Here is a 21,370-nt window from a genome sequence, read left to right as displayed (position 1 = left end):
AATCTCTTAAACACGGAGCCATATTTACTTCCGTGACTAAACACTGTATTGTTGCGCATGACTGTCACTTCACGTACACATTCCATTCAAAGTCACAGTTGATTTTGTAACATAAAAGATTACACAAAAATCCTAACCCTGAAATAACAAAATATTCAATTGGGGCATCATATCCTGCAGGGTGAATGGAGCCTTTTGATTAGTTTAATTGTTGGATGTTGTTAGTTAGCTTAGATCACAGGTGTCAAACTCAAGGCCCGGGGGCCAGATACGGCCCGCCACATCATTTTATGTGGCCCGCGAAGACAAATTGTGCATCAAATTTGTGTGTCATCATTAGAATTGCAAATTGTCTTCACTTTAAATAATATCTTCTTTTTTTTTTAAATATTTGACCAGTTTTTACTCGTCTGATTGGAAAGCGAGTTATTTGTCAGTTTGTTTTGTAGCTTTTACTGTGTATAATATGAGGTACTCATTCATTTATTTGGGTTGATAGTCATAATGGCCGTTCATAAGAAGCTATGACTGCAATGCAGCCTGTGAAAAAAATGAGTTTGACACCCCTGGCTTAGATATTTCCAGACTGCACATCCCACATCACCTTCATAAAGCCATACGACCTGGGATTACACTCCCACAATTCATCATTATCTGCCCTCATCCATAAGTGTCATGCTCCAGGATTCACCTTCTCATTAGCTTACAGTGGTGCACCAACAACTGATTCGTGTTTTGTTGACCCCTCATATCTGACGTTCTCTAGGTTGGCAGGTATCGTTATATCTACACCGTCTCTCTGCTGTCAAATACAATGGTTTGAATGATTTACAAAACAGCAGACAAAACGATGCAATTTGATAGCTTGAATTATTTTCAGACAGATGGCGTGAGGAATAAAAATTAAACCAAACTGCCAGCAAGGTGCTATGATTTATGTGTAAATTATCTATTGTGTGAAACATTGGAGTACAATTTCAATATAAATGCAGATCGGGAGGGAAGGGGGGGGGGCAGAATAGCCTAGAAATTGTTTGTGTTTGCGCTGTGATCTGCATGGATTTAGGTGATAATAAAAAATCATATAAACAGTACACATAAATAGTGCATATACAGTGTGAAGTCACAGTTACTTTAAGAGACCACTTTGAGCAAACCATCAGAAAAATTTCCCCATGCATGTGGATGGATGTGTGTGTTGATGCTCACACACACAGTGACAGCTGTCAGTGATTTGTACTAACAAAAAAAAAAGGGGATTATATTTATCTGCAGAATCACATGAATCATTTCCAGGGAGGTTGCTTGGACTGACTGCACTAGGTGATTTGATGCCCAATCAAATCAATGGAAAAAGCACAACCACCAAACATTACATCACAGAAATCAGAATAATAGCTCACGGAACAATTGATTCTCAGAATGGTGGATCAAAATCTAGTGAACAGTCATTTGCAAAACAAAACAAGCGAGAGAGAAGCCTGTGTTATTTTTGGATTGTTGTAATTTACCCCCCATGCCACTCGAGGGATCTTTGTGCACAATAGGGTCATTATTGTTCGGAGTGTTCATTTGGAAGTTCCGGATGTGAGGAGGGCAAACGTTTTGGGGTTGCTGAAGATTGGAGCGGCACCGGCCACAGAGGAAATCCGAACGGACACCTGAAAATAGATGTTGTCTCCAATATTTTATTCTTTTTGCTTTTAACTACACTAGTCGCACTGGAAACTAATTTGAATATATATATTTATTATCATTCTTTTGCATCATAGGAATTCATAGATGGTGAAAGTGTATTGTAGGAAAAAGACTGACATTTTCCAGAAAATAAAATACCGTAATTTTCGGACTATAAGTCGCACCAGAGTATAAGTCGCACCAGCCATAAAATGCACAATATGCACAGTGAAAACTTAAAATGTGCTCTTTGAGACTTGAAAACAAGTCAATTCCTGCTAAGAATATTTTGGCAATAGCAAAAAATGCAGAGATAGATATCAAAAAAGGATGCTAAATGCCACCAAACCTCTCAGAAGGTAATGAGAAACATGAAATGGGAGATGGTAAATTGACCTTTTATTAGTGTGCTTGTGTGATTTGATGCTCTCCATTTAGACAGAAATAGTGCTGGCACAATCACACGCACACATACACATCAATACACACGTAGAAACACACAAACAAATAACAAGACGCAAACAAGCAGGACAAAGGTGTTTGTCTCTTCCTGGATATCCCCTGATGGCTTTTCATTTGTGATTTCTCAGGAAGTCCATTACTATTGCAGACGGGCATCGTAGTCCTGCACCACAATCAATACTCTTCCATTAAGGTGATGAACGGTCCGTTTCCCCATCCTTCTTGAGTCAAGACAAATTCTCAGGACCTACTGATCCAAATCCGTCATTGCGGATATGACAGCCTATTAAGCCAGAAGGCTGCCTGCAAGCTGAAGAGAGAGGGAGAGGGAGCCATACATCAGCCCGACATGAATTGCAAATTCACAGAAATTGCAAATTCTTTGCTCGGGTAATCTCTAACTCCTGCTCGCATGAAATCTAATCTTGAGTGTAACCAAATGTAAAGACTATCATTTAATTACTACTTTGTCTAAGGTGAATACATACTTAAGGAATACTCATTAAAATGTCATTTTACTCAAGTCAGTTTGTTTCGAAAGTCTCTAAGATGATTGTATTTCTAATGATACATTGGGTAAATTGAAAGGCTACCTTTCAAAAACAACAATTAACTTAATTGTTAGTTGGTGCCATGTTTAAATTGGGTTGCTTTCTCCATAAGACTGAAAAAGAAAACATTTTTGACAGAACATGTAACAAATGCTTTAAATCAATATTTGATTTGTAAAGCAATAAAATGTGCCCTGGGGCTTTTGTACTCTGTCTGCTATGCTCTTGTCAGACTGACTTATAGTGGTTAATATAAACCACAGACAGTGTGGCATGTTATTGCGTTGTATTACATTCAGCACCATCCTGTTTAACCCACACACACACATTTGTTATATTAAAATATGATTTATGAGCGCATATAGCAAAATTAAAATCAAGTTATTTGCGACACAAAATACAGTACAATCTAGCTCAACAACCCAAGTCATTATGGAAAATGCAAGTTTATTTTGTAATGTACTGTAATTTCCGGACTATAAGCTGCTACGTATAGCCACAAAGCTAGCAGTTGTGGTTTAATAGTTGGAATGATACAACAAAACCTGCTTGGCTTGGAGTATACAGCCAACAAACAGGTTGATTTATGATAGTCTGACATCAGGATAAAAGATTGCACAGCTAGCGCATGACCAGTGTCTCGCAATCTGAATCACATAAAATGATGTGGCGGGCCGTATCTGGCCCCCGGGCCTTGAGTTTGACACCTGTGGTTTAGACTATATGCTACAATGATCTCAAGGCTTCAAAAATTGCTTTCTGTCAGTAAATGTGAATCCAGTCAGGCAAATGTCCTTCGGCCACGCACACGCACACGCACTTTCTGCAGTGAGCACTTTCCATCACAGAGACGCATAAATGAACAGTAACAAGATTATTGCGAAGTTTGATGATAATTAATAATGCGGGTGTGTACTTCTGTTTATTCAAGCATGTTCCCTGGTGGCACAAAGATGGATGGCCAATGAAATGGCCTTGAACAAGAAGCTTAATGTGATATCTCCAGTGCTGGTGGCTAAGTGGTGAGTGTTTGTGTGGTTGATGTTTCGTTCGACACAATTGACCTTTTCACCATTACGTCACATTTACATCTAGGTGGCAAAAGCTTATGCATTCTCATACTTAAATATTACATGCCATTTGACCAAAGCACAGGGATTGAGAAAACAGGTTAATGGCTTAAATGAATAATAACTTTCTTGTGTATCGCTCTAATTTGAATCTGTGAAGTGTTCATCAAAAAGATGTACCGTATCTTCCGGACTATAAGGCGCACCGGACTATAAGGCACACCTTCAATGAATGGCCCATTTTAAAACTTTGTCCTTGTATAAGGCGCACCGGACTATAAGGCGCACCATTAATGCATCATGTCAGAGTTTTAATCCGAATCAAATCATTCTCCATTTTATCTTTTTTATTTCAACAATGCAACAAATTACTTTATAATCACAAAATAATGATCCATAGTCATTTTGACTCATGATTCATAGTCTTCAGCGGGCCACTTATGACTGATTTCATGACACAATGCTTCGGGCCAGTTTAAATTTAGGAATTTGGTCCATATATGAAGCACACCGGACTATAAGGCGCACTGTCGGCTTTTGAGAAAATTTTAGGTTTGTAGGTGCGCCTTATAGTCTGGAAAATACAGTAAATGAATAAATTGCTTCGAAGAGAGACAGAACGTCACCCGTAATTTTCAATTCAACAGGTGAGTGACAATAACATTATTGATCTTTAAAATAAATTTTATTTTTGAATGTAATTTAACAGTTTTACAATATACAGCTGACAAGACAAGACTGTATTTGGACCCTAAACATTGAAGAAGAAGAAGAACAGATACAGTTAGAGATATGATACAAGGTACGGAAAGAACTGTGCTCTTTTCGCCTTTGTATTTCCTCTACCATGTGACATTTTGCTCATGGTAACAACATAGAAGTTCACAAACTACACTTTGACCATTTCTTTTAGTAGGACCACAGGAATGTTTTTTTCCCAACTTGGAAATGTGCATTCATAACAAAGCACACATCCTCTGGTTGCTTGCAAAAAAATGTCTATTTAAAGTAATATTAGATGAAATAAACATTGCATCAGTGGCAAATTCAAGAGAAAATGTTTAAGATTTTGCAACTGTTTGAACCCCAATGTATTTGTTCATATTTTTACATTAAAAGTTAGTGCAGCGTGGAAGCATAGTATTATAGATACCCCATGCAGAATATACCACAGACTGTAAAATGAAAAATGGGTCCTGAAATCTGTGGAATCATTCTTCATCAATCAAATACAACTGTTAAAATGACTAGGAGTATAATTATTATTATTTGGTGTTTGTTTTGTTCAGGTTTTAACATGTTGAATGTTTAGGATTAATGTGAATTAGTGGCCACTGCCTCTATTAAGATTAAACCACATGTGACAAACACACAAACAAAGAAACAAACAAACACAGAAACAAACAAACAAAAAAAACAAAGTTATGTTGCTGCCACCACTGTCCATACCCGAGCTCACTCACTGTACAAACTGACCTTTTTATCTGTAGTTCAAGTTTCAATCCATAGCTTTTTGTTTGGCAATACTCGTATAATATCAGCTGGCTATATCTTGTGTTTTCTGAGTATATAGTTTTCAAATAAAACAATAACCAAAAAAATCCAATAAAATAAGTAGATTTTTTCTGTTTAGTACAAAATTGTTTTAAAAGATGGGCTCTATATTATTATCCATAAAAGAGTCAAGATTAGAGATACATTGACATTAACACTACATCTGCTCTACATGCAGACTCAGCAGTAAAGCTAATTCACTACATGCACTACACAGTACACATGACATCGACATTAAACAACTAGAAATGGCAAATCTAAAGGAAACAACCTCATACTCACTCACCTCACACTGAAGACCCCCCCCCCCCAACACACACGCAAGCACTCACACACACAATCATTTATATAATTTGTACATTTCTTTACAAAGGTCAAACAAGTTGTGGGTCACCAGAGATAGAGAGGGCATTCATAGAAATAATATGAAAACATGTTTTTACTTCTAATAGCAGTGACACAGAAATAATTTGAACTATGGTTGACCCTAATAAACACTGGAAAAAATATAACATTATAATTTGATGAACACATTTCCTCCCAAAAAATGATTCATCCATTTTCAATGATTCAATTAAAATATTCACCAAACAAAATACATAATGTAGTCTACGAATTTAAATAAAGACATCTCTCTCTTTCGAGTCGAGTCTCACTAGTCTAATGGAAATAATAATTAGGTGGTTTCAATTAAGCAGCGTCTATTTTGTGAAAACCTATTTAAAAACCGCATTAGGAGGAAAAAAAATAATGTGTGCTTGTTTTGTTCCCTCATATCTTGCCAGTCCATCTGTGCTTTCACTGCTGTGCGTTTCAACTTAGGCCCATCTCGTGGATAAAATGAGCTACTGCACTGTTTCATCTATAATGTACAAGCAAGTCCATTTATTTTAGGAGGAAAAATGTTTTCATTAGCAAATGATTAAAAGCAGCAAAATAGAGCCAACCTGATGTGGCCAAATAAGTGTGCTGAAATCCTTAGGCATGATGACTACTTTGTACTTATTGGCTCGGGACACGAGTTTATGTGTTCAATGTCCATGAATAAACAAATTAAACTGTTACACTATTTTATTCCTCAAATCTTTTTAGTGTGCAATATACTATATACTGTGTTGTATAATGTACATATTCATTCTGTAGCATTGTGGCTCTGCAAAATGCCAAACATGCAATTCAGCACATGTACTTTCAGGTGTTCAATAAAAACAGTTACGAAAATAAAGAAAAACCACAAAATTACTGCTATTGTAGTTTTGTGCTGGATTGTGCTATGTCAAACCTCACACTTTCTTTTGAAAACCATCCATTATTCTCTCTTACAAGTTCCCAAAATAAGTTGTAACTGATGACTATTTAAGATTCTGATTCAACTTTTTATTTTTTGTAAATGAAAAAAAAGGTCTTACTAATGATTGACACAATAGTGAGATGACCAAATGATAACTGTAGTACAAAACTATATAACTACATTTCACATTTTTGATAAAAAAAAAAAAAAGTTGGTGCTGTTCTGGAAACAAGCTGCCATTTTTTTTGCTTGAAAGATGACATCACAGCCTCAGAACACACCGAATGAGGTGGACTGCTACAACCACACAAAATAAGACAAGATATAAACCAGTGATGCCTTCACTGGTTAGCTCCTCTGCTCAATATTCTCCCTCATGCACATTCCAAAATTGCATTTTAGAGAAAAAGGATTGCTGGAAGACTAACGAAGAATTGTAACTTCTTAAGACTTCTAATACTGCTCACAGTCACATCCAACAGGTATGCGCGTGTGTGTATGTGTGTATACGTGTTGTCTGATATGATACATTATATAATACCATATTTTTCATCATCAATACAAGGTTTTCCCAGGCAAAGCACAAAATTGAAATGAAACCTGAGAATGGACCTAGTATTTCTGTACGGGGAATTATTGTGTGTTATAATCCAAGCAACATCTTTTCAATGACTATATTGGAAGCTTCTGTTTGTGCTCATTGTACTGTTGTCATGAAAAGAAGCATCCTAAATAAGGAGAATAACAGCAAGGACTAGTTTTTCAAATCAACTTTGCGTAAAGTCACCGTATTATAATATGCATATAATTAATGCCCCAGTGTAAATTAGTGGTTTTAATTGTGTGCTTTCTCGCTGAGGAAACCTGAATCAGCAGGTCCATAATTAGATGACAGGCGTGTGCTTCTGTGCTGCTGGAAGCCCAACAGAGCAAGTCTTACAATCTACTATACCTTCAACTGCATGAACATTGCATAAACATGTTTTTACAAACAATTGTAAGGAAAAACAAACTGGTATATTAAATTATGTGCAACACATTTACAAACCGCGCACGCACATAAACTACATCTTTTGGACAGTGACCCAATTTATTCTTGTGCCTTGTTTTTTTTTGTTGTTTCTTAAAGATACAACACAGGTAACTAGCAGAGGTTAGGATGGATATAATAAGCCTTTACAATATGTAAAGGTCTCCAGTAAAAAGGGATCTTCCCCACAGAGGACTGTGGGAAAGTGTGGTGCACGTAGTGGAGAAGGAAGGAGAGGGGACAAGGGGAAGATGGTGTCAGCAGTGGGTGACAAAGTGGGATGCCATCTATGCACTCGGGTTCGGGTTGTTGTGTGTGTTGGTGGAGCCGTTGCTTCCCTGGATGGTGAGGCTGATGTCATCCTTCCTCTCGTTCTCCTCCTCCTGCAGCTCCTCCTTCAGATCATCCTTCTCCTTGAAAGGACGAGCCTCCGCTCTGTCTTCAGAGGCTGTAGGGGCATAGCGGCCTGTGCGATGCTCTCGCAGGGCTGGGCCCCACTTTGCATGTGCCTGGCACGCGTGCTTCAACCGCTGTGCAAAATAAGAGAGGATGGATGGTTTCGAAGCGGATGCAATTAGTAAATGCAATCCAAAGCCATGTCTAATCTGAAAAAAATATGGTTTCAGTGACATCTGGTGGCATCTTGGTGCATAGCAACTGAAAGGAAACCTTCACTCACTTAGTCGACGACATCTTGAAGCTTTTAGGCAATGAGCTCTGCTACACGCATTTACATCAGAATGGGAGTTGACTTTCCGCGTGAGGGACCACGATGAAAATAAACCAGCTAAAGCAGCTCTAAATTGTGGTATATGGAGTATAATGTGATTTTGACGCGTGTTACCTCTCTAAAGGTGGCTCCTGGGGACCTTGAGATCTTGTAGAAGGCATAGATGGGTATGCAGATCACGGAGGAAAGCGCCATTAAGAAGCCAATAGCCAGAGACCAACCGGGATATATGTAGTCATTATAGGTGATAGGCTTGTACTGGATCACTGTGAAGATCAGGATGAACTGGGAGGACAAAACGGAAGCAATTGAATACCCGAGTGCTGCAGAAAATGTAACCAATATAACTCATTTAATAGTCATTGGCTGTCTAGTGTGCAGTAGTGTAGTTAGATTTTTCTTTTAATTATTTTTCAGATCTTAGCTTCTGTGTGATGTCACGTAAACGTAATCTGTCCTGTCAAAGTATCTGATTGCCATACCAAATGAGCTGACTGCTTTCAAACTAGCAATAACATTTGGCACCTCTATGTCAATGTAAGATTTTCTAATCTGAAAAATGCATTTTCAGACCATAGGTGCACAATGTTCCATAAAACAAAAGGCCCAGTTGGTTCAGTTGGGAGAGACATAACTCGAAAATACTCAACTGCGTGGAAGATCATTCAGGAACAAGGAAGAGTACCCACATCCGTCACTATAAACTCTTCAAAATCTCAGCCATGTGCTTAATTGACCTTACAATGCTTTTGTAAGTATCACTTCATTTCAGTGAAATTGTAAAAGCACAAACCATGCAACTCGTTTAATTCAAGTGCTGACTGCAACTATGAGCAAAAATGGTCAGTTGCAGTACAGGCCTTGGAGAGCAGTTCTTAGTCTGAGATGGAGATGGAAAAATGCCTAGAATCTGACCAGTAATCCACAACATTGAATTCATTGCTTGGTTCAGAAGCTTAGTGGACAAATACTGAGCTGCACTCATCCATTTCCTAGTCATAAAGATTTTCAATGTGAGGTTGAAATTGTAAATAAAGCCCAACATATTAGCTGAAATATAGGTCATATTCCTAAAATGCGCTAGCTATGCAGACTTTGGTTTGTTTGTGTGGGTACACTTACTGAGATAATGACTGGGGAGATGAACCTCCAACAGACTTTGAAGAAGAGTGGGGGTGGGAAGCCCAACATCATCTCAACATCTTTAAAGTAGTTTTGGTGACCTGGAGGAAAGGGGGGAAAAAAAGATAAAAAAGTAATATCATTTGAACTACATTCAAATGACAAAATTAGAGCAACCATGTTGAGGAATTTAACCTTTAAATGGTAGCTACAAAATAATCTGTGGGGTGAAAGAAATGTCAAAAGTTGAACCAGCAACCTTCATAATTATACATCTAACTCTATCTTCATTTTTAATCCAGAGACTTTATATTGATGGTAATAGAAATCATTTCTTTCCTTAATAGCTGAGATAAGAAAAGGGCCAACCATTAACAAAGATGAAAAAACGAGGCCCCAATGTTAATCCTACTCAAATTAGAGTCTTTAAAAAATAGTTCAGTCCCATCCCACAATGACAATTTTAAGAATACTTCCAAAAAATGTCTCCTTACCGTAAACATACATGACGCAGACACACATAATGCAGGAGATGATGACTAGAGAGAAACTAGCAGCGTAGTTATCCATCAGTAGCAACCAGTAGATTCCTGCCTGTAAGCATAAACAAAACAAGTGATTCAGAACATTTCCAGTCGGTACAAGAAATGCATGGCTGTATGAATCGTAGGTATGCATTGGTTTCTCACAGTGATAAACAAAACAAAAAAAAACCTTTTCAGGCATCGTGTGTTTTGGCCTCACCTGAGTTGTTAGTGGAACTCCCAGAAGGAATCCAGCAATAGCCACACCCAGCGTAACTACAGTCTTATTCCTGATGATCCAGTCGGTGCCAATCTCATCAACAATGGCTGTCACCAGCGTCTCCAACAAACAGAACTAAAATGAAAAATGAGTAATGAATCAAACATAAAAATGCACCTCAGTCTGCAATTGTAGAAACAGTGTACTGCATTTTTTTCATGGCACATAATAGAAAAAAATTACGTAGGCTTGCTTTCAAGGCTTACCTGAGTCCCCAGTCCCAGGAGGATTAACATGAAGAAGAAAAGAAGCGACCAAAGTGGAGAAATGGGGAGCAGAGTGAGGGCTTCTGGGTAAGCCACAAAGGCCAGTCCTGGGCCATGGTCAGCTACCTCTGACACAGGCACGTTAAGGTGGTGTGCCATGAAGCCCAGGATAGAAAAAATAACAAAGCCAGCATAGACACTGGTTGCACAGTTGGTTATGCTGATGATGATGCTGTCTCTGTATATAGAAAAACAGGTTGGAAGGAAATTAACCGTCTGCTAAGGCATAAATTATTGCACACAAACCTAGAATACCTTGCTTTATTCTTTGGGGCACAGCCATGCTAACACAGAAAATTCCATTCCACACAATGTTCCCCTGATATCCACAGAGGGTATAAAAACTTGACACACCTCTGTTTTATGACGTTGAAAAAATAGATTAAGAAAAATGAAGTTGCAGCAGTAGGGAAACTTCAATTGGGATGACGCCCTCAGAAGTAGATTAGGCTAGAGTGCAGCATTTTTGCGCAGATAGCTTCAAGTCAGTTCAGACCGTTCCGCCTCTTTTCTCTCTCCCTGACTAGAAAGTGCGGGTGAGTAAATTACTGTCAATTCAATCTGCCTTCGTTTTGCCTACTCAACATTTTAGGACTATCTTGCTTCACAGTGCTTTGCAAATAAAAAGTCACTGCTCTGTTAAACTCAATCCCTTACAATCATAATCTGGAATAGGATATTCACTCACGCAAGGCAGAAACACTTGCTAATGCGACAACACATCAAGATATGCTTGATTTGCACACCGATATCAGCAAAAATGTGACTTTTATGACATTTTATTCTATCAGTTTATCAAATATGTATTCTACAACATTGGGCATTTGTTTAGCATCACTTGCACAATCTAATCAACTCAAGTTTTATCAGTGATTCTGTCTAATCAATAGACGACTGTACAGATGCATTTTATTATAATTGTTCTTTTTTTTTTATTAGTAGTAGTTCAAAGCACCTGAAACAATTGTTGTGGAACTTGTTGTAAGAAGCCATGGTAATCAGACCACCCCAAGCACATCCCAGGGAGTAGAAAATCTGTGATGCAGCATCTCCCCACACCTAGAAAAACAACAATTCATTGATAGAAGTAAACAGAAATAGTTTGTGTATAGCTCTTTTAATGTGGGCTCTTTGATTTTCACACTGAGGTTTACCATTTTATTATTTTGAACAAGAAAGAGGAACGTATTTCACTTTTTTAGTCCCAAATTTGAAATGGCTTACGGGCTTCTCTGAGGAGCCAGAAAAGTATCAAGCAAAACATTGAACAACTAAAACTATTGTTGCCATTCAAAAATACTAAATAATAATAATAATAAAGAATATACCTTTGCATCCAGGACCTTTTGCCACTGAGGAGTCAAGTAATACATGATGCCATCAATGGCTCCATCCAGGGTAATCCCACGGATAAACAAGATGGTCAAAACAACATATGGGAATGTGGCTGTAAAGTACACCACCTGTAAATGAATACATGCACATGACTTTAGTAAAACAACAAATCCACAAAAGGTCATTTACTTGCTTTGCCTATTTTCATCAGTTACAACTTGGACCTCTTCAGTTATCCATACCCACAAATGTTTGACTGACCTTTCCAGAGGATTTGACGCCCCTGATGAGGCAGAGGAAGACGACTACCCAGGACACAGCCAGGCAGCCCAGGATGGGAAGTCGCACTTCTCCAAAGCTTCCAATGCCATCAGAGATGTCCAACACATAGTGTCTGAAATAAACACAAGCGTTTTTACAAGCATGTCCAAAATCCTTTTTTGTTTCCCCTCTGTTTTTTTTTTTTGCTGTCTGAACTAAACCTTGATCGATTTTTGCACCGAGGATATTGTCAAGCAGCAGCACCCAAAATTTGCATAACATTAGAATAATTTAGGTTTAAAGTTGTGTTTGCTGGAGATTTTTTTGCGTGTTTGCTAAATAAAGGCTATCTTATAGGCCATACTCCGTTAAATTGTTGTGTATATGTTTAAATAACACTGCCCATTTGAAGGAATATTTCAGATGCATAAAACCAAAGGAAATATGTAAAGCAACAGTATAAGAATACTTTTGAGGAAAAAAAAATAAGGTTCCTATTTCAACAAGTGGACATCAAACTGACCATACAAGCATGAAGAACAAGTGCTCTATGCCACTTTTCTCATAACAAGTGGCCAAAACACTTTCTCCCCCCAAAAATATACTTAAAAAAACGTAAAAAAAAGTACGTACTATGTAGCATATTCAGATCGATGGGGAATGTTCTGCTTATCACTCGTGAGGCAGTTCAAAATTTATGAAAAGGTATTAAATTTCCAGGAGTTGAGTCCAAATATTTGAAACATGTTTGTTGCATAGTCGAACTGACTCAGGTGTGAACCGACCTTATCTAACAGGTGCCTCTTGGACCTTGAGCGCAACGAACCCATGTTCAAATAATGGAATTGCACAACTGATCCTCCAACTGCATACATACATATACGTGTGTGTCTGTGTGTGTGTGTATGCGTGGTCAAGATGGTCACAATGTACACAAAGTTCACCTGTGACTTACTTCCAGTATTCTTCACTGGGGCTGGTTCTTTTGGTGCGGTTTACTATCTCACTGACCCCTTCCACCATACTGCGAGTAGCATTAGCCACGCTGGCGTTGCTATGGGGCACCACGCCGCTGCAGTCAGGCGTATTCCAGGGGTTGTTGCAGTATGTCCATGGCAATAAGTTTGTCATGGATGTGAAAAAGTAGTAGAAGGCAATGCAAATAACCACATTGTAATAGATCCCAATATAGGTCGACACCACCATCATGCCATAGCCCACACCTGCAGGGAAGCAGATGAAGTAGATCAGTGGTGTCAAACTCATTTTTTTCACGGGCCGCATTGTAGTCATAGCTTCTGTCGGAGGGCCATTATGACCCAAATCAATGTATGAGCACCTCAATATTATATACAGTAAAAGCTACAAAACAAACTGACAACTCGTTTTCAAATCAGACGAGTAAAAATTGGTCAAATATTTAAAAAAAAGATATTAAAAAGTCAAAGTCAAAGTCAGCTTTATGCAGCTTTATTTTAAAAGTGAAGACAATTTGCAATTCTAGTAATGACACACGAATTTGATGCACGATTTGTCTTTGCGGGCCACATAAAATGATGTGGTGGGCCGTATCTGGCCCCCGGGCCTTGAGTTTGACACTTGTGAAGTAGATTAACACCCCTATACATATATCATCACTTTGGTGACTCAAACTATGTATTAGATTAAAAAAAATTGAAAAACTGAATTAATGTTGAACAATGTGCACTTTGAATTGCTTTTGTGCTTTTCACTTGGGACTTAAACGCGCTTGTTATGTTTGAAGTGGAATACTACGTCAACACAACTTTGGACTTTGCCACACAATGCTGCTTTGACCCATCATCATTACTTACTTTCCATGAATCCTATTTTTGACTAACTTCCACAAACCATGGAAGGTTGTTCAAAAACAGACAAAAACAGATTTCCAGGAGTTCGTTTCAATCACCTGTATCATGAAATTTAGAGGGATAACATGGGCCTCTCATTCAAATACACAAACCTTTGAACATTGGACTAATCTTCCAGACTCCCAGACACCCTTGGCTGGCAAACTGCCCGAAGGACAACTCAAGGAAGAAGAGTGGAATGCCACAGAACACCAACATGATAAAATATGGTAGCATGAAGGCACCTGGAGGAAGACACAATTTAGTCAACACATGTTTGTAAAGGAAAGAAGTCATATGAGGTCATATGCAGCAGTTACATAAATTGTAAAACATGCTCTGTACCCATTAGCCCTTGGACTTGAAGATCACATCCTTTTACAGAGGTTAGAGTATGTCATTGGTATCAAGTAACCCATCCTAAATTGGTTTGATCACTTTCAGTTTGAAAATAACGGGAATTAAGACCCAGTGCATTTAAAACATAGTCATCATGATTGAAAATCGTAGATAAGGACTAATGCTCCAGTGAATTTAAAAAATAGGCGTCATGTCAAAAAAATATTGCTAAATGGACGTGCATGCATGACTTACATTTGAATGACAACTTCCTAGTTCAATTTCATTCAATTATATGGACGTTAACAGAAATTGTATATCACACCTGATATTGGTACAGATGTTAAAAACAAAAATGTAAAAAAAACGGTCTCCAAGCATTCCTCTTTTTTATCAGATTCACCCTGTTCAGTGAAACATTTATTATTCACCATTGGATGCAACAGTTCTTTGTGATGTAATGCTTACCTCCTCCATTTCTGTAGCAGAGGTAGGGAAACCTCCAAACATTGCCCAGGCCCACAGCATAGCCAACACTCGTAAGGACAAACTCAATTTGGTTCCCCCAGTTCCCTCTCCGGGAGTTTTCATCCCTTTTCACCGGCTCACCTGGAACTGCTCCATTCTGCAAAAAAAGACACATTGAGGGTTAGCTCATATGGCAGCCAGTTGTACAAAAAGTATTTTTTGTGCATGTAATGTAAAACAAATTCATTTTCATTTGCAGTATTAGCATGAGGTGAATGCACCGGAGCAGACAGGATCTAAAGTGAAACCCTTACCGCCTTAAGAGGAGCCCATAAGCATTTGGTCTTGTCGTCCCAATTTCAAGCTTCTTCTGCCCTTTCCTCCCTCCCTCCTTCTATCATTCCATCTGTTGACATCAGATGGTCGCAATCTCTCACTCCTGACCTGTTCTGTAACCTCAGCTACACTGCCGTGAAAACGTATTTGCCCCGTCCTGATTTCTAATTTCGTTGGCATATTTACCACAATTACATCACGAGTCAAAATAAAAAATTTAAATGATGATTTTATGTATTCAGGTGAAATACATATCCATGTATATATGGCACTATGTAAAAGGAGAAAAAAGTATCTCTGACTTGATAATAACTTATGCCACCCTGCCAACAAATAAAATCAAGCATTTGCGATAAATATTTTCTCATTGAACTACTGATGACTCATCAGGAGCAAATGGGACACTGGCATGGGGATCAAAACCAGATTCCTCAGATTGGGAAGATAAGTTAAATCATTCCATCCATTTCCTAAACTGCTTATCCTGTTCAGCGTCGTAGGGAATTGGAGCCTGTCCGATCTGATTTAAGCAGGAAACCAGATTACACCCTGGTTAGTCGCCAAAGTAACACAAGTGACATAAAAACAGACAACTATTCACACCTTCACTGAGTGTAAACTAAATTAATGTGACCTGCACGAATGTACACCACAACGCTATTGTCTTGCAAAATAAAATCCTAGATATTAGCAATTAGGTGAGACTTGATTAGTAGGCCAACACAATATTGTCAAGTGGCGCTGAAGATCAACTGAGAAGCAGAATGAAAGAAGGAGACAATCAGCTGGACAGCAAAATAGCAACAAAAAGTAAACAGCGGGGGTTTTCGTGGAGTCTTTTGAAACTGGCTGTGCTTGTATTTGTCAGAAAACTAAAACAAAGAGCCAGCATCCCGTGATCTTCGAACAGGTGGCACACACAGGGAGCAGAGCAAATAAGCGTTGGTAAGGATATTGCTCAAAATTAAAGCGGTCACAGCAGTGTGAATGTGCTCTTGCAGCGGTTCACATATTTTCCTGACCCGAGTGTAAAGTTGATTTTGGGAAGAGAGAAAATACCAGAGACAGAGTCTGTACACAGCTGTGTGTGTTTCTTGATGCAAGCGATGCATATTGTACGTCTGATTTGGTTATCAGCAACCAGGTGTGTGCCTTCGGACGATATACACACATGGACAAAATAAAGTGTTACCTGAGGCAAACGTTTCGGATGAACACAGCAAAGGTTATTGGAAAGTTTACAGAGTCCATAAGTTTTGCTTTGGTTTCCCTCCATTGACGAAATTAAAAAAAATCATTAAAGGATACAGAGAATAGGTGGCATTATAATGTGTAGGATTTAGTTATATTTAAGATAACTATATATTTAAAACAAATACCGTATTTTCCGCACTATAAGGCGCATCGGATTATAAGGCGCATAGAATAAATAACTTAAGGTTGCTCAAACGTTAATGCAATCACAATATAGTAACACTTGAAATAGTGAAAACAATAACAATATATCAATAACTCAACGTTGCTCAAATGTTAATATCACACAACACACAAAATAAACAATTAAAGTTTACTTTAATAAATTAGTCCTCATCCACAAATCCATATTGGTCCATATATAAGGCGCACCGGACTATAAAGCGGCTTTTGAGAAAATTGGAGGTTTTTAGGTTTGCCTTATAGTGCGGAAAATATGGTAATATGTTGAATGTTATGAATTGAAGGTATGCTCAAATGTTTATAATGTGAAATCTATCAATGTTAAAAGAAAGTGATTTACTCCAGGGGTAAATCAGAATAAGATTAACTTTACTTTTTATCTGGCCCCATCGGCAGATCTCAAACTTTTAGTTTCTCATGACATGTTCTCTTACTTAAGTGACCCTGATGTCTCGAGCCAGGTGTTGTGGCCCATGGTGTTGGCTCCTGTGAGCTGTGTCAGACAACAGTCACTGACTCAATTTCTCTGTCACATGTTTTTTGGGACCATCTGGGCTTTATGTAAGACCACACATGGCCTTGCCTTTTTCACCCCCCACTTTTAGCGACTTTGCTCTATTTTCAAGGTCGCTTTTGAGTCACTATTTACTTTTTTGAAGCACATGTAACGTACATCTGTCACTTTGGTGTCCCGGCTTTGGGACACCAAAAAGTCAACACTGAAAGAGTTATTTCGGCCTTAATGTTTACCCACAAGTCCACTTTAGAACGGGGATGATGCTTTGACAAAAAAGTGCCCAAAAGATGACATTTTGGGAATCCTGTATCTCAAACAATCCTGTATTTATATAATACACATTGTAAAACTAAGTACAATGTTCCCACACTATATTGCGGTTCGCCTTTCATGTCCTCGCTAATTACTGGATTTTTTTCAGAGGATATCATGCTTTTATTCAATTATTTATTTATTTTACAATTTAAAGTGTAACAAGTGTTAAGAAGGAAGGGAAGTATTTAGGGGTGTTTGTAACATAAATCCTTCAGAAAAAAAAATTGTTCCCCTCATCCTGTCCTCCGGCACATGATCGTCCTGCTCCATTCCGCACGTGACAACACGTATTATTTTGCAATTAATGAACACGCCTCACTTATTCAAAGTGGCACCCGTAATCCTCACTCGACCTATGCGGAATTTAGTAAACATGTCCGTTTGCAATGACTGAATTCACTCAACCATCATGGGACAAAAAGCCCACCGGATCCCCCAAAAAGAGACTTTTCAAAGCTCTCTTTATGAATGAGCTGTGAGGTGAGAGTAATAGGCCTAAAGACAGTGTATACTGTGGCTTCTCAGTCTGCTACCATTGGGACCACATACCAAAAGATTCTGTCTGACAGAGACTGAATCAATCCCCCTTGCACGGCTGAATAATAAAATGAACAAGGTGTCAGGCACGGAAGTTTTGAAAATGATGTCCATAGTGAGTTGTTCATCTAGAAATTGAAGATCCAACAACATATATTATTTCCGTTTCTTTGCATTGCTGTAACAATGAAAAATGTTTGCTATTTAATTTATTCACTGCCAACCCAGTTAATATATTACCGTCAATGGGACTGAACAACTCATAGATCATGGTTAAACCAGGGGCAAAACATTACATACATGTTTCTTGTCGTGGGATTATAAACTTTCAATGGCCTTACACATGGGAGGCTGTGGGCAATGTTTCCCAGGATGCATTGTGTTTTACGGTATTTTATTCATTGAAATGTGAGTACTATACTTCTCTGAACATGTTTATTGAGTGTGCTGTTTATGTTGATGTATGAGTAAGATAATGAGGGGGAAATTTAGCCTTTTATATTATCAAGTGTAGGACAAAAATTTCCAACTTGCATGAAATTTTTGGCTGGGAACAATTACTTGGCTCCCATGTCAACTAGGAACAAAATGTTGATAGTTATGTCAAATAAAATTATTTTTTTTGCTGTGGCCTGCTACATTGTTTTGAATTACCGTCAGGTCAATGTTGCCACCACCACTGACCCTGATTGCTGACGTACATAATGTGCCTGTAGAGGAACACACAATTAGAAGACACAAAAGGATGATCAACAGCAATCTCAAATACTTGGTGGAGATAGTAGCAGTGATTATTTATTCAGGATTTTTTTCTGATCTTTCATTCCATTTTCTTACACTTTTTGGGATATCCGCTTTGTCATTCAGGTAACTTACCTTGACATGATGTTCCATGATGAGGAGCTTGCAATCAGTTTCTAACAGTCCAAATAATGTATGACTGGCCAACTTCACTTACTTTCTAATACTAATAGGACTGAACACAAGTGCTGAAGTTCTTAAATACCTCCCCTTGGGGAGGGGGGTTGGGGACTAGTTATGTCTATGTCTCTCTGTCTCTGAAGAGAGAAACGTGGTTGTGAAAGGGGTGTGGCTAAGAAGCAAAAGGAATGGGGGTTGAGGTTACGGTTGTGAGGGGGCGATCATTTAATGTTCAAGACATACAGGAATTTTTTTTTGACTTGGACAACATGAGTTTCATGCACATGTGCAATATAATTTGAACAATGTTTGAAAATCACCTAATTTTACAGATATTGATAGTTTTCAAATGCTAATAATTGTTCTTAAAAAAAATCAAAAGCATTGAACAAACTTTGATGCCAACATGCATGTCTTTACCTTTATGCATCACAAATAAAGTTTGAAACATGGTTTTTCTCCTATGAGTAAATATGACCTTTCCATTAAAACTAACGCAAATGCATCTTCAGAGTTCTTTGGCCCATCTTCATGCACAGCCCAAGTCGAATTGCATGCATGTTTTTTTTCTTTTGGTATTTTTGCAGAAGGGCGCCGTTAGAAATGGGCGTTGGTGCCATTGTGAGAGTGAACACAGCTAAATTCACTCTTATATTCGTAATGAGGATCTCCACTTACAGATTATGTAAAGCTGGCCTCTGCCAACTGACAACCAACCCCACATATGCACACACACACGCACACACACACACCACACACTAACTGTGCTACAATCAGGTGGGTCCTTTTAAGAATAATATTATTATTATAATATATTAATCATAGTATAATAATACATTTAGAGATTTAATCTGTAAAATGATTCAAAGTGCACGTTGCTGTTCTATTTTTGAATGAAATATGATGACATCGACCAAATAGCAACGGAGGGCTGAACCTGCCTGCCTGAGCCTCGCTCAAATTCAACAAAATCACATTACACAACCTGCGCTTGGTCTAAAGTCAAATCTACTTTCTATCACCCAATTGTAACTTGCACTGGAGATCCGTAATAAAAAAAACATTCTGGTTCTGATGGAATGTCTAAAACGGTGCAGCAAGGTCTGTCAAATTCCCAAACAACTAGACAGGAACTTTTGTCTTTCCACACAAGGCGTGTATTTCAGTAACCCACCACTATTTCTTCTGTCATTAACTATTGCCTTCACTATGAATAACAAAAATTTAATTCATCTTTAACTTTTCAAGGGAAAAAAAGGCTTTTAGCATGGATGTTTCAGCATGGGAAATAATCAGCAATCTATGTGTGTTACATGCAAAGATACAAAATAGACAATCACACACACACAGCAGCTATCCCTTATTGTAGAAGGACAACAATTTATCACAGCGTTGAGGATAATCTCTAAATCTAATCCTGTTTCTTTAACAGAGACGTGTGTCAACATGAGATTGAGCAAATGACGAATAAAATGAAAGAGATGGCTCATGAGAGCTGTTTGAGAAAAAGAATGATCAGCAAAAACTAGAAAATAGAAACATTTAAGACTGACCGAAACAATCAGACCGCTACAACAATGTGCATCCCGTTCTGCAACATTCCCCTCCCTCTTGCTTGTTCACTCGTTTGCTTCACAAGTTTACTTATGCGTAGGCCTTCATTGGGTATGGCTGTCAAGTGATGCGCGAGACTGGCCCGCGGAGTTGTCGGCCCTCGCAAGCTGTTCACCTGCATCCCCCTCCACACCCTCAACACACACACATGCACATGCACACACATAGCTTTCCTCTTATCATGCATGCAGTGTCCCATTATATGAGTAGTGAAGCTGAAATGTAATTGAAAATGTGCTTTATGGCTTGCTTTGCCAAGTAATTAATTTACAAAGATTAAAAGCTACTTGTTTCCAGTCTATAAATATGCTAAATTTCTGTGTTTTTCTTTTGCTCTTTGAGACTTGTTCAGACAAAACTTCAAATTCAAACTTGCATTTGTGGGATATATACACAATCAGAATGAGAGATGGATGCACAGGCAGAGGGAGGATGGACGGATGAGCAAAATTATTGTGGGAAATAAAACACTTGATGTTACAGGAACCATTAAACGAGGCCTTTGATAATTTAGCCTCCCTTCAATCCCTTTAAAATCAGTGCAAAAAAGGCACAGACAGTGTTTGTAAAAGCCAGAAAAAATTGACTGGGTTCTACAGGAGACGCAAAGTATCTTTATAAACTCCAAGAAAAGCCACATTCTTCAATGAGACATCTATGAACTCTTAACTACGTACCGCATGTGATCATATTTAACAAGCAATCACTTCTGCTGTTCAAAGGTCGTACATTTTAAAATACAAAATAATCAATATGGCCATTCACGCACAGCTAAATTCATTGTAAATATGCTGGAGCTGCTGTGAACCCGGAACTTAACTTCAACATCAGACAGAAGGTTAAAGCCACCATCGGAAAATGA

At 38.3% G+C, this 21,370-nt stretch overlaps 2 protein-coding genes across 7 annotated transcripts in view; both read right to left on the bottom strand.

The window, feature by feature from the left end:
* lrrc24 (leucine rich repeat containing 24) overlaps positions 1-21,370 on the bottom strand; it is a 63,554-nt gene that overhangs the window by 13,590 nt on the left and 28,594 nt on the right. The window lies entirely within an intron of this gene.
* slc6a9 (solute carrier family 6 member 9) overlaps positions 4,559-21,370 on the bottom strand; it is a 34,017-nt gene continuing 17,205 nt past the window's right edge. For 5 of the 6 annotated variants that reach the window (XM_088397405.1, XM_088397404.1, XM_088397407.1 and 2 more), the window contains 12 exons: positions 14,832-14,988; positions 14,138-14,269; positions 13,109-13,376; positions 12,154-12,286; positions 11,886-12,020; positions 11,513-11,616; positions 10,498-10,735; positions 10,232-10,366; positions 9,982-10,081; positions 9,488-9,588; positions 8,480-8,650; positions 4,559-8,165 (listed from right to left, as the gene is read on the bottom strand). In XM_088397405.1, the coding sequence (XP_088253531.1) occupies positions 7,923-8,165; positions 8,480-8,650; positions 9,488-9,588; positions 9,982-10,081; positions 10,232-10,366; positions 10,498-10,735; positions 11,513-11,616; positions 11,886-12,020; positions 12,154-12,286; positions 13,109-13,376; positions 14,138-14,269; positions 14,832-14,988 (1,917 nt within the window). In that variant the 3' untranslated portion in view covers positions 4,559-7,922. Of the gene's footprint in view, positions 8,166-8,479; positions 8,651-9,487; positions 9,589-9,981; positions 10,082-10,231; positions 10,367-10,497; positions 10,736-11,512; positions 11,617-11,885; positions 12,021-12,153; positions 12,287-13,108; positions 13,377-14,137; positions 14,270-14,831; positions 14,989-18,849; positions 18,934-21,370 lie in introns of those variants that run through there. The other variant, XM_088397408.1, reaches the window with a different exon arrangement.

This window comes from Syngnathus floridae, chromosome 14 (assembly GCF_059516105.1).
Source record: "Syngnathus floridae isolate MCC-2025c chromosome 14, RoL_Sflo_1.0, whole genome shotgun sequence".
Classification (NCBI taxonomy): Eukaryota; Metazoa; Chordata; class Actinopteri; order Syngnathiformes; family Syngnathidae; genus Syngnathus; species Syngnathus floridae.
Note: the sequence above shows the minus strand (reverse complement) of the source record. Positions and strands in the feature narration are given on the sequence as shown.